The 25,827-nt window shown below is 38.8% G+C and overlaps 1 protein-coding gene across 1 annotated transcript in view; it reads right to left on the bottom strand.

Moving 5' to 3' along the window:
- The window catches only part of LOC110165037 (E3 ubiquitin-protein ligase RNF43), an 88,711-nt gene that overhangs the window by 874 nt on the left and 62,010 nt on the right, over positions 1-25,827 (bottom strand). The window contains exons 3-8 of the mRNA XM_055148227.1: positions 2,000-2,074; positions 1,549-1,683; positions 1,361-1,462; positions 1,090-1,257; positions 913-1,015; positions 9-817 (exon numbers count right to left, since the gene is read on the bottom strand). Of these exons, the coding sequence (XP_055004202.1) occupies positions 9-817; positions 913-1,015; positions 1,090-1,257; positions 1,361-1,462; positions 1,549-1,683; positions 2,000-2,074 (1,392 nt within the window). The remainder of the gene's footprint in view (positions 1-8; positions 818-912; positions 1,016-1,089; positions 1,258-1,360; positions 1,463-1,548; positions 1,684-1,999; positions 2,075-25,827) is intronic.

Below are 25,827 nucleotides of genomic sequence, written 5' to 3'. Positions count from 1 at the left end.
GGTGGGGCCTGGCTGTGCTCAGGCTCCTCATAGTGGTGGTGCCTGTGACGGTGGAAGTGCACATGGCTAAAGACAGTCTGAGGCTGCTCCTCACAGCCCGTTTTATTCACCACAGAGTCAAGAGAGCGGGGCCGCGCCTGGGCCCCTGGCTCTGGAGCTGGGCCATAGAACACAAAGGGGTCATAGTCACTGCTCAAAGAGCTGCGGAAAGTGGACCAGCTGCCATAGACGCCCTGCAGAGACACGTCCGTACAGTTTAACACAGAGTCACTGGACGAGCCGTGGCAGGGCCCTGAGCTGGAGTCGCTGGCCGGTCCGTCAGCTAAATATCCACTGCGCTCTGTGTGGTAACTGCCTCCTGAACAGCTGCCCTCATCCTGGTGACTGTGGCTGGCCCCTCGGGGCTGAGAGCCCAGGGCCGAGTGGTGCAGTCTGGAGCTGGACCCGCTGCGCTGGGCGGCACACGAGCGATAAGTGTGGCAAGACCGACGAGGCCCGTAATGATGTGAAGTCCTGCAGTTACCCGTGATCCTGTGGGGCCTCCCGGGGCCCTCTGCAGGGACATGGTATCCACAATTTGAGCCCAGGGGTCGTCCAGAGACAAAACGTACTGACTGCTCCATAGAAGAACCCGGGTAGTGTCCCAAAGAGGGGTAATGTCCAGAGGGCCCTCGAGGGTAGTGTGGCCTCATAGAGAAGGGAATGGCGTGCTGAGGGAAAGGGTGGCTGTGGGGGTTGCTGTATGCCTGAGGCAGGAAGCTCTGGGTCTGCTCTGAGCCTGGGTGAAGTCTGCTCCTCTGACTCTGCCTGTCCACTCCTGTAAACAACAATACAAATCAGTATGACTAAAGCACTGAATTATATTACTCCACACACTGAAGTATACTGAAGTACACTGAACTATAGACCCACCCATGATGTTGTGCATGCACAGGGGACAGGTGCGGTGCTGGAGAAGCCATGGGTCCACACAGTCTTTATGAAACTCATGAGCGCAGGAGATGATCCTCAGGTTCTGTGGAAACAGAACCACATTGTACTTGAAAAGACCAAACATAGTAAATACAAAATTAACCTGATGTACACTACCTGTCCGTCTTGGAAGTCCTCGAGGCAGATGGCACACACTGGACTGGAGTTGCTGCTAGTTGACCCCCAGGCCCCACGATGGCGCTGTGATCCTGAGCAGCCCTGAGAGTTGTAAGTTTTGGTCTCCAACCGACTAATGGCTCGCATAGTCTGTTGATGAACTGAATCCTGTGAGGAAAGATGTATATGAATTATTATTTTAAAATTTATAATACAGTGATAATGTATTTATTCATTTATTATACAACATAAGTGAAGTTCTGTCACTTACCCAGGTCCTGTTAGACTTGCACTTATATCGAAAAGCAAAAATTAAGATAATTGTGAGAATCGCTAGGACGATGGTAAGCAGAATACCAACATCATAATGGGGCTGTAACAGAAGTGCATCGCTTTATAAACTTCTCGCTCACTTTAAAGTATTTTTGTAGTTACAGTTTTTCAGTATCGGTGCCTCACCCATTTGGGGGTTTCCATTTTGATCTCAATTCGCACCATTGCCTCCTCGTTCTTGTTGACCAAGTCCATTAACTCCTTAGCATCACCCGCCTCCACCAGGACCACTGGACGTGGGAGCGAGTCTGCTTCTCTGAGCTTTGTACAAACAAAATCATAATAAGAGCGTAATGTGAGGTCAAGTTCATTTTAAACTCACTTCTCTCTGTGTACCTCATAATCTGAGAAAGAATCAGAAAATATTTTATTGCCATTGTCAATGAACAAAATTCTCAAATTCGGAATGTACTTAGGTGATATGGTGCAACATATACAATTAATAACAATATATAAACTATGATAAATTAAAAGACGTATGAAAGAGAGTTTGGGATTAAAACTAAGATTGATTAATATAAGTATACAATAAGTATACAATATAAATACATATAATTAGTTTCAGTGGGTCAGTCACCTCAGCAGCAGCGATGTCATCATCACTGACATCAAAAATAACAGCCTGGGCTCCTTTCTCCAAGGCCATGCGAGCCTGAAAAACAGAAAAACACCACTGTCAAAAACCTTACAAGAGTTTAGATTTTGTGCAAAATAACTGGTGGAGGGTCCGTCAAATGCTTTTCTCCATGGAGATGTTATTGCTTTGTCTGGACTGTTTTACAGTACAGTATTAAACCTTTCTATCTTCATGGAGACCAAACGAGACCAAGTTAGAGGTCAGATCTGTGGAGATGGAACCCTGCTCACTGTCAGAATGCTGTTTTAATCCACTAGATGGCAGTCACACCTTGATTTTTGGATTGAGTACACTGATCAAAATACACTTTTACACCTGCCTCCATAGGCCACTTGAAAGTTCACAGGGAGACCAAAATGTAACACGTGTTCTCCATGCAAATTATACACACAGAGTGAATCAGGAAAGACAACCAGAGTAAAGGTAGATATGGTAAAGCAGTCTCATTTTAAAGATGTCTAAAAACAGGGTCAGCTCTATGTTCCTACATATGCTAGAAATTATTTTTTATAGTCAGCAACACAAGGACCTTGGAACATTACTATAAAGTGTTTTGGTTAAGTTTAGGGACTTTTGTACAATAATAGTTATTTTTAGGGTTTAAAGGTGTAAGATTCCTGTCTCATTGTAGGGTTAGTGTAAAATTAAGATTAAGCTGAGGACCTGTTTTTTAGATTATGTATAAGGCTAGGGCAAGGGTGAGGGTGGGTGTTATGGATTAACAGTAAAAAAATATTATTTGAAATGTGAGAAAACAGGTCAGAGGAACACAGTCTTTTTTTTCTAAAATTTCCAAGAAATGTTGGGACACAGAACTACATAAACATGGGTACACACACAGCAAAATAGCATGTAGCTCCTAAAATCATCAGATGATTACTCATTAGACTTTAGTTGTGCTGTACACCAGTGGTCCCCAACCTTTTTTCTGCCACGGACCGGTTTTATGTCCAACAATAATTTCACGGATTGGTGGCGTACGGGAGGAGACACGATCTGCACGGCACAGTTTAGTCCTGGTTAAATCCTGTTTTATTCCTGGTTTTAGACCTGTTTTAGACCTGATTGTAGTCCTGGTTTTAGTTTTGGTTTAGTACTTGTTTAGTCCTGGTTTTATTTCTGGTTTAGAGTGCGGTAAACACGAGAGGAGGCGTAGTCCACGCACGCAACATATGAGGTGTATGGGTGGGGGGGCTTGCTCTTTCGCAGCCCGGTACCAAACGACCCATGGCCCAGGACCAGTCCATGGCCTGGGGGTTGGGGACCCCTGCTATACACAACTGAACTGCAGGACAATTATCAGCTAATGTCTCCCCATTACCAAATCATCACATCTCCCAAGAGTCTGAAATCTGCTAACACATAATGACAATTCATTTAAACAGTTAATCAGCAAGGTCAACATCTACACAGCCATGATTCAAACTCAAAGAACTTGAAACACTTGGAGAGGAGACCTGTGCCAACTACCAACTGCCAAGCATTAGCCTTATCCAGCCAAAGTCAAGATAAACTGCAATTAAGGCTGCAATGTGTATAGCAATTGAATAGAAATCGGAATTTGTCTTGGCACAATGATAAAATTCTCACTAAGGCTGCAATTATTTAATAGTTTATCAGTTCATATTTCAGTCTTCTCTCAAATGTTAATGTTCCTGGAGTTATTTACAATGTGGACCCTTAACAGAACATACATTGCAAATCTAATCGCAATCACATTACTCATTACCTTACTTATAATTGCAATGTAAATATATGTACTTAGCACTATATAGGACAGGATAAAATGCCCTATATTCTTTGTTATTCACAAGTTAGCTTATATGACAGCATGTTAAATTAATGGTTAAAATCTTCCATAAGTTTTAGTGCATTCACATTTCTAGGCATTGTTTGCTGCTGCAGGGAAAGACTGAATGGCACTGATGGGTCAGTAAGAGGTTAAATTAAAATTAGCATAACCTCTTTGATTTGGCCTCCAACAGTGGTGCAACAGTTTCAGCCCTGTTTCATCTCAGCAGTAATTGTAGAACGTGCATGGGCCTAAATCGGGTGCGGTCACAAAAGTTTAAAAAAAGAAGGGCTGGATGCTCAACATGTGGGAATTTGCTTTACCTGGGGTTCAAAAGTTCCAAATGCAATCCTCTAATCCTGGCACTAAAAGGAAGCCAGCCTAAAACAGATACACATAGTTGTTTTAAATAGCTTCCTACAATTCAAGAATTCTATATCATCATAATACATTTCTCAAATGGATGGCTTACAGCTTAATGGAGGCTTACTTAAGTATTAGTAATACCACAATCCGGTCAACAACAACCCACACGCCCAAACATGTTCAGCTCAGCCATAAAACCTTGAACAACAATTTCACCGAAGTTAAGAAACTTTAAAGGGGACATATTAAGCAAAATTGGCTTTTATGCGCTTTAAGCCACGTTATTAAAATGTACCATCATCATTAGCTTACTCAAAGTTGTGCAATGCATATTAGAGTAATCCTGTATAGTAGGGATGTAACAATATCCAAATTTCTCAGTACGATATTTTCACAATATACATCTCACGGTACGATATTTTGTGGAGGCTAACAAAACTGTGAATATGCTACTTTTTCCTCTTAAATTACTTGACAAGACTGAACCCAAAGAACTAAAATTAAAAACTGCTTATAACAGTTATTTCTTCATCTAGTCTACACTAAAACAGAGCAAAGGATCATGGTCTATGTAGTTCCCTCTGTTTTTTTTTTTTAGCTATTGCTGCACCACAACTATTAATTTAAGTGAAGAGACTTGTAATTTGATATATTGTGATGATCCATGATATTATTGTGAGACCCTGTGAGACACTGTTACATCCTTACTATATAGTCCTACATTTGACGGTGCTCTGTACTTACTTGCAATTATTTGAAAATTTCAAACACAGTGTCATACAGGGTTAAAAAAATCCATGTAGCCATCTTTGTTAAAGTGTAAAACTAAATACTGTCAGTGAGGAAAACTGAATAGATCAACTGTTGACTTAATTATTGCTAAAGCATTTGTATATAACATAAGAATAGTTGAAATAATAAATAATATTCTAATATACATTCATTATCACTTTACACAATCAGCTAACCCTTTAAATGCAAAAAGAAAATACTGCAATAAAGCCAGGCAATCTGTTGTGATCTGAACAGCAAAGACATGGCTGTGGTCAGGTAAACACCCATCCCTAATGAGCTGCAACTTGAGACGGCATTAAACACTATCTGGCAACCAACGAAAACCCTCCCAGCAGAGCAGAGGAAATGACTGTGGTTTACTGAGGTTTACGGGGAGGACGTCATAAGTGCAAAACTAACAAACAACACTGCCACCACAACAGTCTGCTTCTAATTTTAACAAGGAGCTGTGATGAGAGCTAATTTAGGAGGAGTGGTATAAGGGTGTGAGAGGAGGGGGAAAGGAGGGTCCTGACAGGTAAATCTGACAGGGCCAAAGTGGAGGGAGCGATTTATCTCTGCCAAAACATAAACAGCAACACACCTGAGGCAAGAGGTCAGAGACCAGGCACAGGTACGCAACCAAAGAGACACTGAAACCTTTTAGTAAGAGTGTGCATTCACACTTACACAATCCCCACATCAAAACGGGGACTAAATAGATACTAAACCCGGAACTAAACCAAGACCAGACCAAGACTAAACCAGGACTAAACCAAGACCTAGACCAGGATTAAACCAGGACTAGAACAGGACCAAACCAAATCTGTGAAGGATTTAAACTGGGCCCAAACAGGGCAGGTCTAAACGCAGCTCAAAGTCTTTTACATCAATTGTAGTTGGTCTGTAGGAAGGGCTTATTGCTATGTTTAATTTCTGAAAGCATCATGCATATATTTCAACCAGTAAGAACAACTACATTTTAATGACATAAATTTGGAAAAAAAATAATAACTTAATAATAATAATAATAATAATAATAATAATGTATGACAAAGCAGGGCGCCTAATCTTGCACACATAATAAATTATAAGACACTCCTTTAAATTCATTCCAGTTTTGCTGTAAGTTAACTAACAGCCTTTAAAAACTCAAAATTAGCAATTGCCAGATTTTCATTTCTTTCATCTAAATCCATATATGCCCATAAAAAGGACAATAAACAAGGAAAGTGGGGTGCTTTCACTTGCTGACTATAGCCACAGGAGTAAATTACACTGTGGGAATAAAGAGTGAGAGTGAGTGAGTGAAGGGGTTTGGAGGAGGAGGAGTATGGAGGCCTGTGTGTTGGTGCATTAAAAGTGTGTAATGACAGAGAGCAGAGGGCAAGTCCTGCTCTGTCATTTCTGTGACCAATCTCCATGGAAACATCAGGAACACGGCACAGGGACACGCCATGGCCTTCTGGAGTGCACCAATACTGGCACCATTCACAAACACAAATGTAACTCCCTTTTTTTTGTTTTAGAAGAGGGAATGGTCCATGTATACTTTTCTACGCATGGTTAATCATTACTGTGAAAGTTAGTTAGGTTTTAAAGGTCCAAAATTGATTTGTGAGCTTTAAGGCATGCTAGAATGAATTACCTCTGTCTACATCTTCAGAGCTCAAAATGCTCTGTTCCACCTTATGATGTCACGAAGCTAGGGTTTTCAAATTTATAGCTGCCTTTTATTTCTTCAGCAGAGATTGGTAATTCCAGATCTGAAATTATCCAAATGAGGTCCTCAGCCTAAATATGCAGGGTTTGCATGTTAACACAACTCCAAAATACATAATATGGGCTAAGGTAAGAAAGCTGCCAGTTATCACTATAGATTTGAGCACAGCACATGAACACACAAGCACTGTAAGACAGTTTAATTAACACATAAGATAATATAGTTAAATGTAATATTCAAATATATACCATTATCAAACCATCTCTTGAGGTATTGCCCGCAATCACTGCTCTGCAAACTCAGGAAAAACAGTACTTTTTGTAAAGAAAAGAATGGATAAAAAACCCATCAGTGTTTACACTGATCAGAAAACAACACTTATTCCTCAACATCAACCATTCTACTAGAGAAAGACTGATAACAATGGGCCGATATTTGCAATATGCTAAATATGATCTTAAATAGGCCTTAAATCTCAAACAGAGACTGATATTTTGTTTTGGCTGACCTGCTGCCTAAAGAGTATGCATAATCCTTTATTTGAACACTTAAGTGCAAAGAAATAACAGCACAAAGTGAGACTACACTTAGACTCTTGTAGATTATGAGTAAAAAAAGGGCTATAAGTTTATAGTAACTTTAAATTATATGACTTAGGGAAAATATCAAAATTGGCTCTACACATTGACTTAAAAATATCAGTAAAAGTAATCGGCCATCAGTTTCTTTGCATTCTAAACAATCGGCATTGGCCATGAAATAACGCATATCAGCCGATCTCTACAATCTACATTTGCTTACTGAGAAAAAATGTTGGCATGGTTCAATATGGCATTGCTTTACACAGCTAAATATACAATGAAAAGACTGTAATATGCCTGTAGATTTGGCATTGATAAATGGCTAGAATAATGTAAGTAGCTATAATGGGTTAATTTTGTACATTTACCAGGTTCAAACGTGAGCTGACTTTCCTCTAAGTATTGTTTACCTAGCTGACAAACTGTATACTTAAGCCAAATTGTGTGTGAATTACATGTGCATCTGTGTGTGTGCAGTGATTGCCGGGTGCCCGCCACTGACTTAGGGGTGTGGCAGACTGGGTATCCATTACTCACTGAGGCGCTTTGATGTGGGGCCACTGGAGGGCTGGGGGCGGGGCGTATAGAACCAGGGGAGGGGGGGTAAAGGAGGGGGTCGGGCGGGCATGTGAGGGCAGGTGAGTGTCTCCTCTGCTCTCAGGAAAAGTATTGAGCCTCAGGGGGTGGGCCAGAATCACACACTTCTGCTTTTGTTCATTTTACCTGCTCCTCTTTGTGGTACGTTACGGTAAATCCACACATAAGCTTGGTGAAAATGAATACTAGATTCAAATACTCCAGTAGTTTATGTGAATTCATATTTTGAAGGTACATTCATTACTCAGTTCCAGTAACAGGATTAGTAAAGGAAGCTGCTTGAACTGCAAACTTCAACTTCTACTACTTCTAAATAGTATTTTCTTAAACAGCCCTTATTACACTATTTTCTGATCTGTTATAATGTTGTTTTCTCATAAAAAAACATACCTGGAGTTTTGTTTTGTTTACTCAAGTTTCAAATACATCTACTTCAAATCATAACATAATTTCCTAATTTTCAAAAATAAAATAATGTGTTATGTAGCTGTTATTTATCCCTCAAGTAACTACAGAACAACTTTGTATAACTACAAAGTCAAACATTATCAGGCTTTTTGGGTCAACTACAACTAGTAAACTACTCTTAGTACATCAAATTACAGGCCCAACCAGGATATCATTTGAACGAATATTTGGAAGCCGATATCCAAGCAAGCAAATTTGTCAGTATTGGTGCCCATATCCGATACCAGTATCAGATCAGTGCATCCCTAACTCTTACTTGAGTTAAATTTTTGGCTGCTCTACCACCACCTCTACGCTAGGTTATAGTATTTCTTGATAAAACAAATACATGTATTAAAAAGTGTATTCCCGCTCAGCTTTCATTCTTGTGCCAAGCCACTGTAAAGAACTGCAAACCTGATCTTGCCTTGTGGAGACAGGGTTCATTCAGAGAACACAGGGCACCCCTCCTGGACCTTTCTGTGGTCGGCCTGTGACACCGCTCTGAAATCCAAAGGTGACACAGGGAGACTGGGACATCTGATACACTATCTCTAGCTAAAACACATCCTTTAAACATGAAAGTGCTGCGCAGTGGTGGCTGCCTTCTACCCCGGGGGCCCGATGAGACTGATGTTGCCGATGGTGACAGGCGCCATGATGGAGACAGGAGCCCCACACACGCCACAGGTCACTTGTCTTATCACTGCGAAACTCAAAAGCGTCACCGCTCATTAGTTAAGGTCAGCTTTCCACACCTTGCTACAAGTATGCAGTGTATGTACGACACAAGCATGCACATTGTATACTTCACACAACTGTTGCGGCTCCACATGTCACACACAAAAGACATACTGAATCAGGTTGAAAGTTGCACTGTGTAACATTTCTAGTGGAGGTTCCGCCACCTGCTAGGCTTTGTGGAGATGTTATTGCTTTGTCTAGAATGTTCCACGGTAGAGATTAAACCTAAATCTATCTCAAGTGAGACAATTATATGCATTACAGATCAGATCTGTGGAGAGGCAACCATTTTTACAAAGATAATTGATGTGTTTTTGAGCAACAGAAACACCCAGAATGAATAAATCCTAGATAGATGGATTTAATGCCATACCATGGAACATTCCAGGCAAAGCAATAACATCTCCATGGAGACAAGCAGAGGACGGACCCTCCACCAAAAAAGTTACTCAATGCACATTTAATATTAGAGCTGTGTGCTATTAGTCAAATTATAATTGAGATTCATTTCTAATTGTGAATGATCAGCTTGGGTATTTTTAATCAAGAGGTCTACAGATGATCCTCAGTCAGTAAAAGCATTTGGTTTGAAACAGAGTTAAGATTTTGAAGGAAGAAAAAGGATTCAAATTCTATATTTTTCAGGGTATTTACATTTGAAAGTCATTTTTATTTGTTTAATAAGATAAAATACAATTCAATAAAAAAATCAAGATGAACACCAGGAAAAGAATCTTGATACATACCTAACCCTAACCCTAACCCTAACCCATGTGTTACATAGCCCAGCCTTAGTTTTAGGTTAAGTACATTGTACATACATGAACTGAACATTCTAAACTCAACCTACAGCCCTAAGCCGCATTTTGTAAAACACATTATCATGACAAAACTTCAAACTTCTTCAACTTTTTAATTAATTAGCTTCACTAAAAATTATGCACAAGTTGTCGCAAGTGGGTTAGATGATGTCCAAACTTTTTATACTGAGATGAGGACAGAGCTGAGTACTGCAATAAAAAAGTAATAATAGACCCAGCGACTAATATAGATGAACAGTAAAACATGACTGGCTATTTCTTTTCAGTCTTTACATTAAAATAAGCCTAGCAGTTTTCCAAACATGTACGGCATTGATGAAGCGTTTTGCCTAAGGATACGACAGAAGTGTAAACAAGACAGAATAGACCACAGACTATAACACAGGACACTATAAGATAACACAATAACAACATAACAGCAATATTTATTAAAATCATAAATTCCTGCGTAAATCAAATAACAAGTGCTAATTATAATTATATAATATACTCAGCTAGCAGTCCGTTTTTAATACAATCATAGACAGACCCTTTTCTAAATGAACACATAATTGGCCAGAACTTGTCAGTACACGCAGAACATTCCCAACCATCAAAATTGTACTTAATAAAGCCTTGAGGATGTCGTGAGATCTCATTTTGCACTTTTCAATGTAACCTCTATAACTGCAGACATCTGGGACAGAAATAGCAGCAGTTGATATCCTAATGTACTTTAATTGTGGCGGTACTTAAGTATTATCTCTATAATTACTTAGCGTTAGACGACAGGCAGACAGACAGCCCATACAGCCCCTTTAATACTCCCATTTTAAACCCAGTTGTGAAAGTTGCCACATGTAAAACCATCTTATCCCAGACAGAGGGGCTACTATCCCTTTAATGTTTGTATTGCAGTGAATCAAGACATCAAACTCGTATCCTCTGCCTTTGAATGAATAAAGACTATTTGTGCACTGGGACGTATCACTGTTTCGCTACATTCCTGCCACGTTGATAAGGCTATAACCACCCAAAAGAAAAAGTGTTGAGATCGTATACAACTTTGTGACTAGAATAGATTTTTCCTCCATCACTGGGTGTACACAGTGACTCAGGGGAAGCCAATTAGAAGGCCTTCCCGGTCTTTTAAGGGCCAAATAATGTTCCTGTTTTCATAAAGCATCCTGTTATTTAATCAGACTTGTAAGTGAGAGGCTGACACCCCTCCTCCAGTCATCATTGCAGTCTGGAGCTCTCCATCTCTCTCAACAGCTCTTGTAAGCCTCCAGGAATTCCTTCTTGGAACAGTAAGCCATGTCTTTATTCAGGGCAAACATGCAGGGAGCACAAACAGTCTGCAGACATGCGTGAAGATAAAAAAAGGCATAAAAAAATAATAATAAAAAAATTATAATGACTACATGGAAGAAAATTAGTTGCTCCTTTAAAATATAATTAATTACCTGATTACCTGACCAGAAATATTAAATAGATCTAATAACTGTCAGTGTCTTGTGTTTTCTATCATTTCTGTCACGTCTGCTAGTGAACTTAAAGATGCACTATGTAACTTTTCTCGAGAGGGGCTGCAAACTATTTGGATCCATATTGTTGCTTTGTTTTAATTGTTGAACAGAATGGCATTAAATTTATCTGTCTAATTTTATTCAGTACTGGTGTATTTATTGCTAAAGAAATACCTCGAAAAAAATGCATTCCAAATGTCAACGTTCTCACTTCTCCGTGTGTCTGACCTGTAACTTGGCCTGGTGATGCCACTTGCATGTCTTTATGGAGACTGAAACATTTAATGGCATACAGTGGAAAAGTCCACGCAAAGAAATACAATTTTCTTTCAATAAGCAGGTGGTGCAGAGGTCATCAGAGACTAGGTACATTTACTTAAGTACTATTCTTAATGATTGTGAGGATCTGCACTTCACATGAGTCATATTTTAGTTGAGTACTTAAGTATTACTTTGACTCCACTACAATTCACTTCACAAAGAACTTTTGTGGAGGAATTTTCCATGTCTTTGGTCCCATTTAAAGCCTTATACATGTACAGTATAAAACAAAAATACAATTTGCATACAGTCTTTAGAGCAGCAACTCTGCAGCAGAGTTATCATTCACATCATTTAAAAGCATTCAATCATTCATAAGTGTTTTCAATACTTAAGTAATTTCTACCGCAAACACGTCATTACTTTACCTTAAGTAAAAATTGGATAGTGCTACTATTACTTGTATATAGAGTAATATTTCACCATCTTTACTTAACTCACGTAATGAAATGCAGTATTTTGACTGCCTCTGGGTGGCGGACTTCTCCATCTAAAAGTTACATAGTGCACCTTTAACAAATAAAACACCTTCCATCAATACTGTCCAATCAGGGCACTGCAATACAAAATAAAACACAATGATAATTTTTGCTTCAATACAACAGTGTTTCCAGAACTTTTCACACCAAGTACCACCTAAGATAGTTTAATAGTTTTCTTATTTTCTTCTTCCACCAGATCTAAACCTGGGCTAAATTTATCAGGTCTATGAAGTCTAAATCACGGGTAAGGGGAAGTTCTATGTAACGATTTTCTAAAGGTAGACAAAACATGAATAGATTTGTCTCTAAACAAAACAAATAAACTGCTGAGGGGCCTCGTACCACCAGAGGCAGAACGCGTACCACCATTCGACAAGCACTGCAATACAACATGGGCAAACATAGGCACATCCCACAAAGTAACTCATGTCTCATGTCAGTAGTACTTCTACTACAATGAGCAAAAATAAGCATCAGTATGAACATTTTGAATCATCCAATTAAAATGCGAGCCTTGACAGCCCGATTGTAGCCTCTGCGTTACACTGTCTGCCCTGTGAATCTGTTTTGTCGAGGTCGTGTCAAAAGCCAGAGAGGGGGCACTTGGCACGGGCCCACCTGAGTCAGACTTACACACATTCACACTTAAGACCAGAAATCTCCTCAGAGCCTGGAGACACTGTCTGCTTACTGCTCACTGGCCTGGGAAAGCAGTTATTAACAGTCCTGGAAAAAAGTAAAAGTACAGTTACATGGCTAATAATGTACTTGATTACTTTATATTCTAAACTTTAGACTGGCTTTTCACTTCACCATACTACCAGACCACAGCTGCACTGTCCTTCTTAACTTTACACTTAAACGTTTGTATGTTAATGCTCTTGTAGATGTTTATAGTTGTAACACAAAAAAAGGCACAAAAAAAAAAAAAAAAAAAAAGCACTATTATTATTAAAAAGTACACATGAAAAATCTGAATGAAATGAAAACATGAATAAATCACTCTTAAATGCAAACTGTCTACAACAGAATTGAATGATTTTAAAGCACAAGCCTCAGACCACTGTGCATTAGGGCAATCAGGACTTATACAGTAATCAGTACAGGTGGGACGAAGCACAATTTTCACAAGATGAGACGAAACACAAGATTAGGTCCACAACAACGAGCCAAGAAGAGATTTTGACACAATCTGTAATGAATAAATTGTGTGGTTCACAATTTTGGCCTCATCAGTTTTGTTTTAATTAATTTAGTATTTTGTTGTGATTGTAGCACTGTTTATTATTATTATTTTTTTTTATTAAAGCATTTTTAAGAGGTGTAACTCGCCACCACTAAAGACCACACACATGAAAAAAAATCTCAGAAGACAATTTTCATCATCTGTGCATTTGTGATTTTGTCTAATGAAATCTTTTGGCACAAGATCTTGTCCCATCCCTTAAATGCAACTACAACTACATGCTAGAATTAATTCAATTACAAGTACAGGTTTAAAAATAAAGAAAAATATATATATAATTATACCCCTAGTTAATAGTCCCCAAAACATTTTTACTTTCACTAGGCCCTTGCCCAAGCCTGTGCGCACACAAAGTGAACAAGAGTGAAGGGGCAAGGGGGAAATGTGTTTTTTATGGGAATGTTTGGCTTAATCTCATAAAGGCAGCGTGAAAACCTCCATCTGTTTGCAGAGCGCTTCAAAAGAGGCTCCACATGCCTCCGCTTGCTGCTATAGAAAAACAACATTCTAATGCAGATCTTTAAAAAGGAGCGCACAATACGAACAGTGGGACGTGCCAGACGAGAGGAGGTAAAAGGAGGGCGTGGGGTGAAACAAAGGGAGCAGAGGAGAGCGGGCGCTGGGCGAGCACACGGGCGGACAAATCAAAGGCAGGGCTGTGTGTGTTGACATTGGCTGTCAGTCTATCAAAACAAATTTTAAACTGGAATTAAAAGGAGTCATATCCAGGATGAGCACAAAAGGAAATGACTTTTATTTGTTTACAATACATGTTTTGTTATTCAATGTTTGGTTTGCAGGGACATAAGAGATTAAGATTAAGAGAGACTTTATTTATAGTCTCCAGCAGACATGAACCTCATACACAGGTGAACACTTGACCATTATGTAGGTGACCCCGGGTTTAGGCCCATTGTGGAGAGAAAAGACAATTATATGTTACTTTGTTATGAGAGAAAAAATATCGTAAAGGCCCTGTATTATGCAAAATTGACTCCTATGAGTTTTAAACCAACCAGTGTTGTTATGCATCAAAAGCATTTCATTCACACATGCTTGAGTAACTACTTATTATTAGTCTGTCTACATCTTAAAAGCTCAAAATGCTCTGTTCTACCTTGTGATGTCATGAAGTGGTAGATTTAACAGCTAAATTAACAGCACCTTCCGTTACCTTCCGTTCAGTAGAGATAGGCACTTCCAGGACTGAAACAATCTAAATTATTCTAGTGAAGGTGTATAGAGTTTAAAATCACAGGAGCACATCCACTGTTACCACATGACATCACAAGGTGAAACAGTGTTTACCATTTGAGAGAAGAACTACTGCAAAGTTTGTGTGTTGAATATGTATGAATGAAACAAAACACAACTTCAGGTATGTTTTTGATGAGGAAACAACATTATAACATAGATCAGAAAATAGTGTAAAACAGGCTCTTTAACAACAGAGAGAGTGAGGAGGATAAATGTGAGAACAACGTAGTGAGACAATTTGTACACTATATGCATGAAACGGTATTTTTTAGAGTTTTTTTGTTTAGTTTGAATTAGGCTGTCTTATATCCTCTCTGTACCTCTTCACCCATCTCTACCTTTGCTTCCTTCCACTTCAGTAACTATTAGAGAAATTCATAAAGTGACAGGAGTTTTATTGAAAAGTTGTCTTTTAATTTGAACATAACTTATTTTTAGAAACATTTTCTGTGGCTAAACCTGCTTGTCAATGCCTGAGCTTGTCAGATCTCAGAAACTAATCAAGAGCAGTCATGGTTTGTACGCGGATGAGAGATCGCTGGGAACACCATATGCTGTATATATGTACAGTATGTGGTGTGTGTGTGTGTGCTCGTGTTGGTGGTGATTGGAGGTTTCCATTGACGCAGACTTGCAGCCTCACTTCATTCTATTCACCACAGGGCAGCACTGGCTTAAACAGTAGTTTACTATCACCAAGCATTAAGTTAAAAAATCCACTGAAAGGCCCTATATAAATACAATTCATTATTATAATTACTCTGTTGATTTTTCACAAGGGTCAAACCAGATTCACTAACTCCTTCTGTCATATCAATCTTTGCACTGTTTCTCCTTATAACCTCTATACAGTTGAGATCTATTTGTATTACTACATTTCTATATTTTATTTTTACTTGTACATACACATATAATTATGCCATATTTGACTTGCTACTTATTTTTCATTTATTATTACCATTTCTATTTCTGATATTTGTTATACAGTACATATTCTATTGTGATGTGTGAACTATGTGTCTAAATAATACAGTTTGCTAATCTATGAGGTCTGAGCTTTTCCTATACACCCCTAGGCTTCTTCCTCCCCTCGATCAGGACAAGACAGGACCCAGTCCACATGTGCAAAGTTATTTTGATGAGCCGTGGAAAAAAAAAACAAAAACCAAACAAACTCTAGAACTGAAACTCTTGAAAGATTAAAAGCCTAATACAACAGTAATCATAACGTAGTGCCCTCTGAACGCCTCATTCATCTGGGAGAGGCTGATACAAGAACTGTTGTATCTGGAGGGCCATTACACACTCATCATATGATCCTGCCGGCCCTCCCCATGTGGAAACGGATCTCAGCACTGCAAGATTGGGCATAAAAACTCAAGTCACTACATTAACAGCCAATATAGTAGATCTGGAGTACAGTAAATTAAAACTACTGCAAAAAAGCACAAGACCACCTACATGTTGTGAAGAATGTTTCAAATTTACAGGCAAAAAGGAAAGTAACCTAAAAAAAGAAGTTGCGGTTGTGCTATTTTGGTGTAATTGTTTTGCTGGAGGCTAAGGGTTGGTGTTTTGTTTGGGTGTGATCCTGCTTCACTTGCTGGAGGATCTGCAAACTTGTGTGAAAGCGGCTTATCTTTCTACACAACCTCAGAGGGACTCATAACTTTTCAAAACATTTTCAAAGAGCAGTCACAATTCATTCCTACAATTTTTCTGCAATCTGTTCTGTAACTTGTTGATTCTTTGGGGGTATCTGTCTCCTACTTGTTTCTATGGATATGTCATTGCTCTGCCCAGAATGTTCCAGAGTATGACATTTAACAACTCTACCTTACATTTATTAAATTACAAGTGGGTTTCTAGCTCAAAAATACTTAGAAAAAACGGGATTCGGACTGTGAGAGGGGTTGCCTCTCCACAGATCTGGCCTGTAACTTGATCTGGACTGCACCAGAAAAGTTACACAATGCGCCTTTAATAATATTTAATTTAATCAGCTGACTCAATCTATGTATGCTGAAAATACTGCAACAGAAATATCCTATGCCTCATGTTATTTAAGCATATTTAATCAAAGCTGATTTTGGTCTTTTTTAAACAGTGTCAATAACATAATTGTATATCATTCACCTCTGTCATTAAGCTAATGACTTAATGTCTTAACTATGACAACAATCAATGGGTGTGATCCAGACTTCAAAGTCAACACCATTAACTGATAAACAAGGAAAGGTTCTCTAGTAATTATGAGTTTACCAACCCTATAAAAGTCCTAAGAAGTAAACAGACATGGTAATAAAAACATTAAGAGCACTTTGGTGGGTACTCTCTCTGACCTCTCTGCTCCCTTTATTATATAAAAGATTGGTAATTTTACTTCTATGGCACATTAACTGCTAACACAAAAAATATTTAGATCACCATGTTACCTTTTATTGTTTTGAAAATGCTATATTCACCGTTATATTTTATAAGTTTCACTTTTGTTTTTGAATCAAAGTCTCCACCTTTACAGTGTTATCACAACACAATCAGCATGCATCCTGCTAATTAAGCTATTTTATATTGCATCAAGTTTGGTAAGTTGTTCCCTACACTTTTGTTTCATGCTTTTGTTTATTTATGGAGAATTGTCATGGGGGAGCATGGAGGACATAGGCCTGTGGGCTTTGCATTGCACAGAAGCTACAGCTCCTTAGCTAATAGTAAAAAGGGTTCGAGCAGGGCCCAAGAGAGATCGCAAAATTAGCGTGCATGGAAAACATCTAAAACACATGAACACAAAACAGAATGTTTTTGATAAGGGAGCAACGTTATAATAGGTAGAAAGCTAAAAACAAACAAACATAAATTTAGCATATAATATCATAGAAATTATATGGTTTGCCTCTGATAGAAACTACTGATAAACTGTGCAATTTAAAGGTGCATTGTGAAACTTTTGTGGTGGGGGGTCCATGCCACCTGCTTGTTGCCAATAAAATGTTATTGCTTTACCTATAACATCAAACTATCTTGCATACTGTGAGGTCTGACCTATATCTTTGCCTGATGGTCGATGATCAACTACTCGTTTCCATGGGGACAGGCATCATTATACTAATTTTATTGGATGGGCATATTTGTCAGATAACATTGTCGATACATAGTGTACCCTACTAGATGTTTTCAGGTGCTCAAATAATTTTTTACTGAATATGTGGACTGTAAAATAACAGAAAAAATAACTGAACGATATTATTGCTAATCACTCAAAATGAATAAAAAACAGAGGGATTTGGAAGATTGACCCCAGTACACTTCCTCAGGCCCTCTGCTGGCTCTGGAGGCGTCTCTCAAACCCGTTTTGGGATGGAGGTATTTTAATAACAGTAATTTGGCAGTGGCCGACATCATCTGGCCTCTGTCTGTTTATGAGCATGTCATATGGGGCTATTTTTAGGACCTCCTTCTCTTTTTTCCCTCTTTGCGCTCTCTGATCCTCTGTGCCAAGACGCGACGACAACCTGATGAAACCCTGACCCCGCGCGCCGCCTTTTGAAGTGACACAAGCGCCTGTAGTAGTGACGCCTGGGGAAACAAACACCTCCCAACACCAGAGGGACCAGAGGCGAGAGGGGGACGGGGAAGGAGGGGAGAGGGACCAGTGGGACGTGAGGACGAGAGGAGACGAGAGGAACGAGAGGGACAAGGGGAGAGGGCAGTGCTTAGGTGCCACTGGGGCAGATAAACACCGCAGGCCAGTGATGCTGGAGGAGACTGTGTCAGTGTGTGCAGCTGAGAAAGTCAAATTATGTTTACTTTAGCACCAGTGATGGCACATTATTAGGGGTGAGATGGGACAGACCCTCCACAAGACCAGACGAAACAAAACATTAGGTCCACGAGAACAAGACAAGGCAAGATTTTGAAATAATTTATAATAAAATAACTGTCCACTGTAACATTTTTTGTTTAATATTTTTGTTGTACTAGACCTACTTTTTGTAACCACAGCTCCTCAAAAAAATGCAATTACCAGCCCTTAACTCATTTTGCTTAAACTAAAAAAATCTCAGAAGATCACATTTCTCAAGCTCATGAGATCTTGTGGCAGGAAATCTTGTCCCATACCTACACTTTACAGTATAAGTGTTGATACATGAGATAATGTTGCATAATGTTTACAGATTTTATCCTATAGCCAGATTTGCTGATGTGTCTTGCCCAGGTGCACAACAGTATGCAATTTCTCTTGTGGGAATCAAACTGAATGAAATATTTTACACAACACAATATGACTCAGTATGGCAGCCATTCTAGCAGCTGTAGTATAGATTATTGTTGTAGTACTTTCACCATGAGTAAAAATAGTAATAGCATAAAGTTTCAATTGATCTCAGTGATTTTTATAGAATTGTCAAGGTGGTGAAACTACATATTGATACTTTCCTGGGGGTGTGACGCTAACTGGAAGCACTACTCTGTTAAAAGCTCTGTTACTCAATTTTGACTCAATCTGAGTTTTATTTTACCACAATCTGACCATACAGAGCTGACTTGGTTGGAACTACAACAGGTCTCACACACATAACATTACAGTCACAAGCTAAATAGCATGAGGCAGCAGTTTTTCCATTAGTCACTCTTACCTTTTTGTTGAAATTAAAACACTTAAACAGAACGACAAACCCTTATATTTATTTCAGATTCTTGAAAATGAGTTGTTTAAATTGATTTTTTTTTTCTTGAGTTTTCACACTATCTTAAAATCTTTTTTGTCTGTGTTTGCTAATGTGTGCGTTGTGACACCATGGTAACTTCTGAACATTCTGCCAATAAACATGCATGCAGAACACCCCCAGAGCAATATCACTGCGAAGTATCAATACATATTACTTTTTGCAGAGCCCCTTGTGTGATATTAACTAAAAGTAATTTCAAGTCTTGCAAATAATCTACAGCTGGTGATTCTAGTTAATTTGTATTCACAGTTTTAATAGGTGAGTGCAATAACCAGCGCTGTCTTTCATCCCCCAACATGTGTAAGATAAATGTGAGGGTGGTTTAAACATTACAGCACTCGTGAGGACATTCTTGGCGATCCTCAAATGCACACACTCAGGTGACGTTCCAGAAGAGTCTATTTTCCATCTCGCTGTTTGTGTTCAAAAGTCTTGTGGTGACGCTGTTGACATGCTCCGATCCCAGATGACTATATCCTCCGCGGGCAAAGTCCCTCCCTATGTGCCAAATCGGGGATTGAGGAGTCAGAAAAAAGGAAGCGCAGAAGAGTGAGAAAACTGGAGTAACAAGCTGCTAATCGCTGGTAGCTGGGAAAAGAGCACAGCTATCTGAAAACATCCAGATTTTTTTGAACACGCCGAGTCAATGTTTAGCTTAGCAACACTGGCACAGAGGCAAGGACAAGACATGTGGATGAGAGCAGAAGCCACTGCTGGGGCGTGCCATGCTTCCAAATTTCCCAGAAGTCATTGCAAGAGTGGCAGAGATAGCACTACAGAATGGTGACAGAGTGACTACAAGCTCTGCCAATCACTCACTGCTCATTGGTGGAAGCAATGACAGCACCATGACAACGGCAGGTCAAGGTGACATGTGCTGAGGTCGTGAGCCCTAGTTCCACCCACCTCTGACCCAGAAGGCTGCAGATCAAACAGTCACGCGTGGATTCATGGGTATTTAAGCATGACTGATTATTATTAAACTGTCAGTGCAGGTTACATGCTTGCTTACACGCCTGCCAGGGCTTTTAGTGCACTTTGGAAAGACAGGAATGTAAGTGTGCTGCTTTCATGCTTATCTCTAATCAGAGCGCACGCAGGAAATATGCAAATGATTGACAGGTTACTTTGTCAATACAACCTGATGTTCTAAATATTAGGATACCATGTATGATTTTAGACAACCACTAAATGGATCCACATGGGTTATTTAGTTCACCATTAGTCTTAAATTAACTTACCTCCAATCATTGCATTGCAAATTTTCTGCTTGATTATCAATGTAAAACACCCTCTCTAGTAATGGGTAAATGGCCTACCTACCTAAGAAGTTTAGAGGCTTTACAGGTGAAACACTTTCTGAAGAAAAGGCATTCAGTTCAGGCCTGCAGCTGTGCTGACTAACCCACATCGTTTAACCCTAACCCTTGTTTAGAAGTAACACTTCTGTACTTGATCTATATTTGACTATATTTGATGCATGATGTGTGAATAAAACAAGAGTAAACAGGAAATAAACTGGAAAACACACATTTGTCCATTAAAAGGAGCTTTGCTACACACAGTTTAGTTCTGTTCAAAACACCAGAAAGCTCTGACTGCCGTGAGAAGAGCACCACTCCACTAGCTCCACTATCAGATGACAAATACAAAATCCCTTTAACTTAGGGTGACCAGAATTTCAAAATAAAAAACTGGAACATCCACGTTTTTTTGATGGTTGGTAATAATAAAATTGTGAAACGAGTGTGTAATTAAGGAGAGATCATTCATGACTAACATGTAATCCAGTATAGTGACATTTTCTTTGTGTCATTTGTAAGCAGCTTTTCTGTATTTTACCTAAACAAATGACAATTTATGCCTCTCTTTACTGTTGGCAGGTATCAAATTGGTCAAAAATAGGGACACGTGGGACATTTCTTATATAAAACTGGGACAAATCAATGGTTTGGGTAGATCCACTAGGACAGGGGACACAGTGATCAAAACTGGCACTGTCCTGGAACATTTGGTCACTCTATTTTAAATTTCATCAGATACATTGTTAATGTTTGTGTCTAAGGGTCTGAGTTTGAAAATCAAATATTAATCGCCACTTCACTTTCACCCATCAACTGCAGACAATCCAAAAAACTGTCAAAACACTACAAGTAGTTCTGCATCCTGTTTCAAGCAGTCATTGTAGATATGTGCCAAGCAAACTGCACCTGTGTATAATCCTCCCCGGGCACTAAGACATGCAATCTCATTGACCCGGAATGTATTTCTGCACTTCCAAAATGGTGAAAAGGCAGTACAAGCAAAAATATTGAATTGCATTTATACTTTATGTAACATATAAGCAAGCATCTGTGCAATACTGAAAACTACACAGATGACCCCAAAGTGCCTAACCTACATAGTCCAGAATAGCACATGTCCTGGACTCTGTACTCTCTCTCTGCACGTCCACAAGTGATATCAGGATCTTCCTCATGTACTTGTGTCTTTGGTCATGGAGCATATTACCTCTGTTTGAGTTTTTCCTCCAAATAAATATTGGATATAAGGGTTTTCCAGGAGACAGACTTGGGATTCAGTTTGGGGGATATTTTTAGCTGCCTCTGAAATGTGAGAAAGTGTGGATAAAGTTGGATATCTTTGATCAGTATGATTTATTCAATGATTCTGATGGTTCGCTGACATCCAAATTACAGCTAACTGGAACATGTAATTTTAATTCTTGTCATGACATGAAAAAGTTAATACAGTCAATCTTAATAAATTTACTCATGATGATGTAAGATGTTTTCATGTAATTCTTGCAGTTTGTACAATTTAGAATGAAATAATATACTTGTTCGTTTAAAGGGCCCATATTACACTATTTTTTGATTTAGGTAACAATGTTGTTTCAACATCACAAACATACCTGGAGTTGTGTTTTGTTTCATTCTCGCATGTTTAACACACAAAGCCTGTGGCAAACAGAAACACTTTGTTCCACCTTATAATGTCATGTGGTAATACAGGAAGTGCTCCACTGTATTTTTGAACTCCATACATCTTCACAACAATCATTTGGATCATTTCAGATTTGGAATTGCCCATCTCTGAACTAAACTAAAGGTAAAAGGTGACTGTAAACTTGAAAATTACTACTTTATGCCATCGCAAGGTAGAACAGAGCATTTGAGTTTTGGAGATGTAGACAGACTAATAATGTAGGATTACTCAAACATGTGTGAATGAAACAAAACATGGCTTAAAGCTCACAAGAATCCATTTTGTGTGATATAAGACCTCTAAGTGATATATTCTGCGAATGATACAGGAACTGCAGCTCAAACAACATGAAAGTCAAAGATGAAAAGTGGCATTAATCCAATACAAAGTGGGCAGACTCTTTCATTAAACTGGGCCGGGGATTCCCTCACAGCAGTCTGCAGTCACAATGGCCTGAAGCAGCAGCAGCTTTTCAGAGTCTGTGCAAAGAGAGCTTTAAGGTGGCTGCAGTGGTTGGTTTGTAGCGGCTGGATTGTCTCCCTCGGTGACGACAGCACAAGACGGATGACCGGGCTTTCCTGGCTTCGAATCGGCCTATAGCATCAATGGCATTCACTACACACGCCACATTGGTACAATACACTTGTAAGGAATGATATTAATCTCTTCACTAAATCACAGGGTGGGACAAGATCTCGTGCTACAAGACTGTACATACATGTCGAAAATGATCTAGTGAGATTTTTTTTCCTATCTGGCTTGGACTAAAAAGGGTTAAACCTGGGTAGGCAACTTTTTTTTTGTTGGTAAAATAATAAATTTTCAGTTTTCCTTCACTGGGGGTGTTCTTCATGTATCGCTAATGGTAGAACGTTTAGGAGTTACTATGGTGACACAATGCACACATAAGCAAATACTATTTTTTTTTTTTAAAAGATTGTCTGAAAAAACACAAAATGGATTTAAACGCATTTTCAAGAGCCTGTGATCAATATGAGCGGTCATGGTCCTGTATGAGTTTGATTTTCAACAAAAGGTGAACTTGTGACTGTAATTTTATGTTTAAGAGACATTTAACAGCACACACACAGCTCACTTGATGTAGTTCCAGCTAAATCAACTAAATCATAGTTCTTTATGGTCAGACTGTGTTAAAATCAAACTGTATTAAAATCAGACCTCTGACAAAGCAGAGCCTACAGTTATCACCCCCAGGAAATGTTGATGGTGTCAGCTGCTAAGTATCAAAACTGTAACAGCAGCACTTTGTAACAAAATGAGTCCGATATCTGTAGCTAATAAGAAAGTATTTTTTATTTCTCATCATCCAGGAAGTAAGCAATGAAAGCAATACTCTGATTGGTTGCGCTTTGGCGATCCACTCCTGTTTAATTTTGCTATCTAAAAAAGGCTGGATGTTAAAATCTCCTAAACCAGTTAGAGAGATATAAATGCCTACTTGTAAAAAAAAAAAAAAAATGCCCCAGCTTTACGGTAGTTAGTTACACCAAGTTCCCAAAAACAGAGCTGCAATGTCAACAAAAATATAAAATTAAATAGATAAAAACTTGTGAACTGGATCGCACAGTTGAGTTATTATAAATTATGTGTTTTATGTGAATCTGTGTCTCATCCTGTCCCCACTAAATCACTATGAGTCTACCACACTATAATGACAAATAATGAAGTCCTTAGCTGTCTAGACATCTTACTTATCTTTACATTGAATGGAGCACTAAGGCCGAGGCTATCATTAGCAGCAAAGGAAATGAGAAAGAAAAGAGTTGAGCCACATGTCCGAGTGGAACGGGGGTGCGTGCAAGACATAATGGAGGACACATATCAGTTTGGGACACTCCTCTCATGACTTTTCCATTCACCTGTCAACCCTTTACATCTATCATACGCGCTATGTAAAAATAGATGGTCAGTGTTAAGGCCAAGACAGTGAGGTTGCCCTGTCCTGTCTGCAGTTTGTTTCAAGATAAGTGCAGGCCTGTCACAATAACTGATAATTCTGAAGCACAATATATAGCTACAGAGAAATACTGCAATAAACCATAATACTGAAACTATGCCACTTATGCCACTGACACAAAGCAGGATAATCCCAGTAAACCATTTTTTAAATATACTGCATCATTAAAAAAGCACGAGCTGCAATAAATAAATAAATAGAAGGAACCAATAATTAGCTATAGAAATTATTTATTCTACCCTTTATAGCTCAAATCTTATATTATACAAAAAAAGGCATAAAAAAATTCTCTCCACGATTGCAAAGAAATTGTACACATGATAAATATTGAGCCAAAAATATATATTGTACTTATATACTTCATACACATATATGCTAGTAATTATCTTGACAGGCCTAGATAAATTAAATTAAAAGAGAAATATAGTTTAGAGCTCTTTCAGGGGATAAAAACTTAACACAATGTAGAGGTTTCTATCAATAAGAAATCTAATAAGAAACAATATATTACATTTACAACAATTATTTGGTCACTGCTCTGCCTGGAATGTTCCATGACATTAAACACTTCTACTTTACACTTATTCATGTAAAGGTGATTTTATAGCTCAAAAATACCCAGAAAAACAGGATTCTGACTGAGAGTGGGGATGCCTGTCCACAGATTTGACCTGTAACTTTGGTCTCCATGAAGATGAAAAGATTTAATACAATACTGTGAAACATTCCAGACAAAGCAATAACATCTCTATAGAGAAAAGCATTCGGCCAACTATCCAAAGTTACACAGTGCAAAATAATAATGTTGACAATCACAGTCATAAAATGTATGGATCATATTCGTACTGTTTTATCGAAGCAACTATACCTCATAATAACTAATAACTTCCATTGTCATTTAAACCCATCAATCATTTCACTGCTCATTTTCCACTCAATTAACTACAGATTAGTACACTGCACAGGATGTGAGACTAACAATGGTGACCTGAAAGCCAGTTCAACTCTTACAGCAAGCACAGATCAAAGACGTGTAAACCAATCCGTTAAGACACAGAAGCAATACGATCTCTGGAATAACAGGAAGAAAAGACCTGACCTAGAGCAGGCTTAACTGAAAAACACATTCACTAATGTCCCTGAACGCCTCACAGGACTTTAAGTAAGTGGCCTGTCATGTGGCAAGTCCAAGAACACAGATTTATGCTTAAGGGATGGATACAAATATAGGCTACTCGGTTTGACTTAAAGCAATTGCTAATAGTCTGTAAGAACCAGGGTGTCTCAAACTGATAAAGCAATAATAATATGCACTAAGTTCAACTGCAATTTTTAAGCACTATAGCCAAAATGCCCATTGTGTAGCTGCTGCTTTTTGCATTGACTCAAACCCAAATATCTCCCCTTTTCCAG

Source organism: Boleophthalmus pectinirostris, unplaced genomic scaffold, assembly GCF_026225935.1.
Source record: "Boleophthalmus pectinirostris isolate CB_2022bp ecotype Guang Dong unplaced genomic scaffold, ASM2622593v1 HiC_scaffold_12, whole genome shotgun sequence".
NCBI lineage: Eukaryota > Metazoa > Chordata > Actinopteri > Gobiiformes > Gobiidae > Boleophthalmus > Boleophthalmus pectinirostris.
This window is presented reverse-complemented; position numbering and strand designations above follow the sequence as displayed.